The 344-nt window shown below is 51.2% G+C and overlaps 1 protein-coding gene across 1 annotated transcript in view; it reads right to left on the bottom strand.

Annotated features, from left to right (window-relative positions):
• The window catches only part of LOC119585312 (canalicular multispecific organic anion transporter 2-like), a 29,058-nt gene that overhangs the window by 12,891 nt on the left and 15,823 nt on the right, over positions 1-344 (bottom strand). Inside the window, exon 10 of the mRNA XM_037933987.1 lies at positions 45-213. Coding sequence (XP_037789915.1) covers positions 45-213 — 169 coding nt within the window. The remainder of the gene's footprint in view (positions 1-44; positions 214-344) is intronic.

Genomic DNA, 344 nt, shown 5'->3' with positions numbered 1-344 from the left:
TTACCTACTACGTTCCCCACCCACTCTCTTCCAAACACACCAACCTAGGATTTGCCACAGGTAATAGAGCGCCATGGTGATGACGATAGGCGCGCCCCAGGCCAGGTTGAAATACAAGATGATGTCACTCAGGCGCTGAGAGTCGACCGCCATTAGGTTGACGATTTCGCCCAACGTGAATTGCCTCCTTGCCGTTGCCGAGAGGACCAGCGCCTGTGCGGGGGAAGGGAAAATTCATATTGCTTTTTTAAAAGGCAGGGGTATATGGCATGGAGGTTATGGTGTATGGATAGACGGAGGTGATAATGAGAGGAGGACGTGAGAGAAAGAAAGCGAGAATGAAC

Source organism: Penaeus monodon, chromosome 19 (assembly GCF_015228065.2).
Source record: "Penaeus monodon isolate SGIC_2016 chromosome 19, NSTDA_Pmon_1, whole genome shotgun sequence".
In the NCBI taxonomy this organism is placed as follows: Eukaryota; Metazoa; Arthropoda; class Malacostraca; order Decapoda; family Penaeidae; genus Penaeus; species Penaeus monodon.
This window is presented reverse-complemented; position numbering and strand designations above follow the sequence as displayed.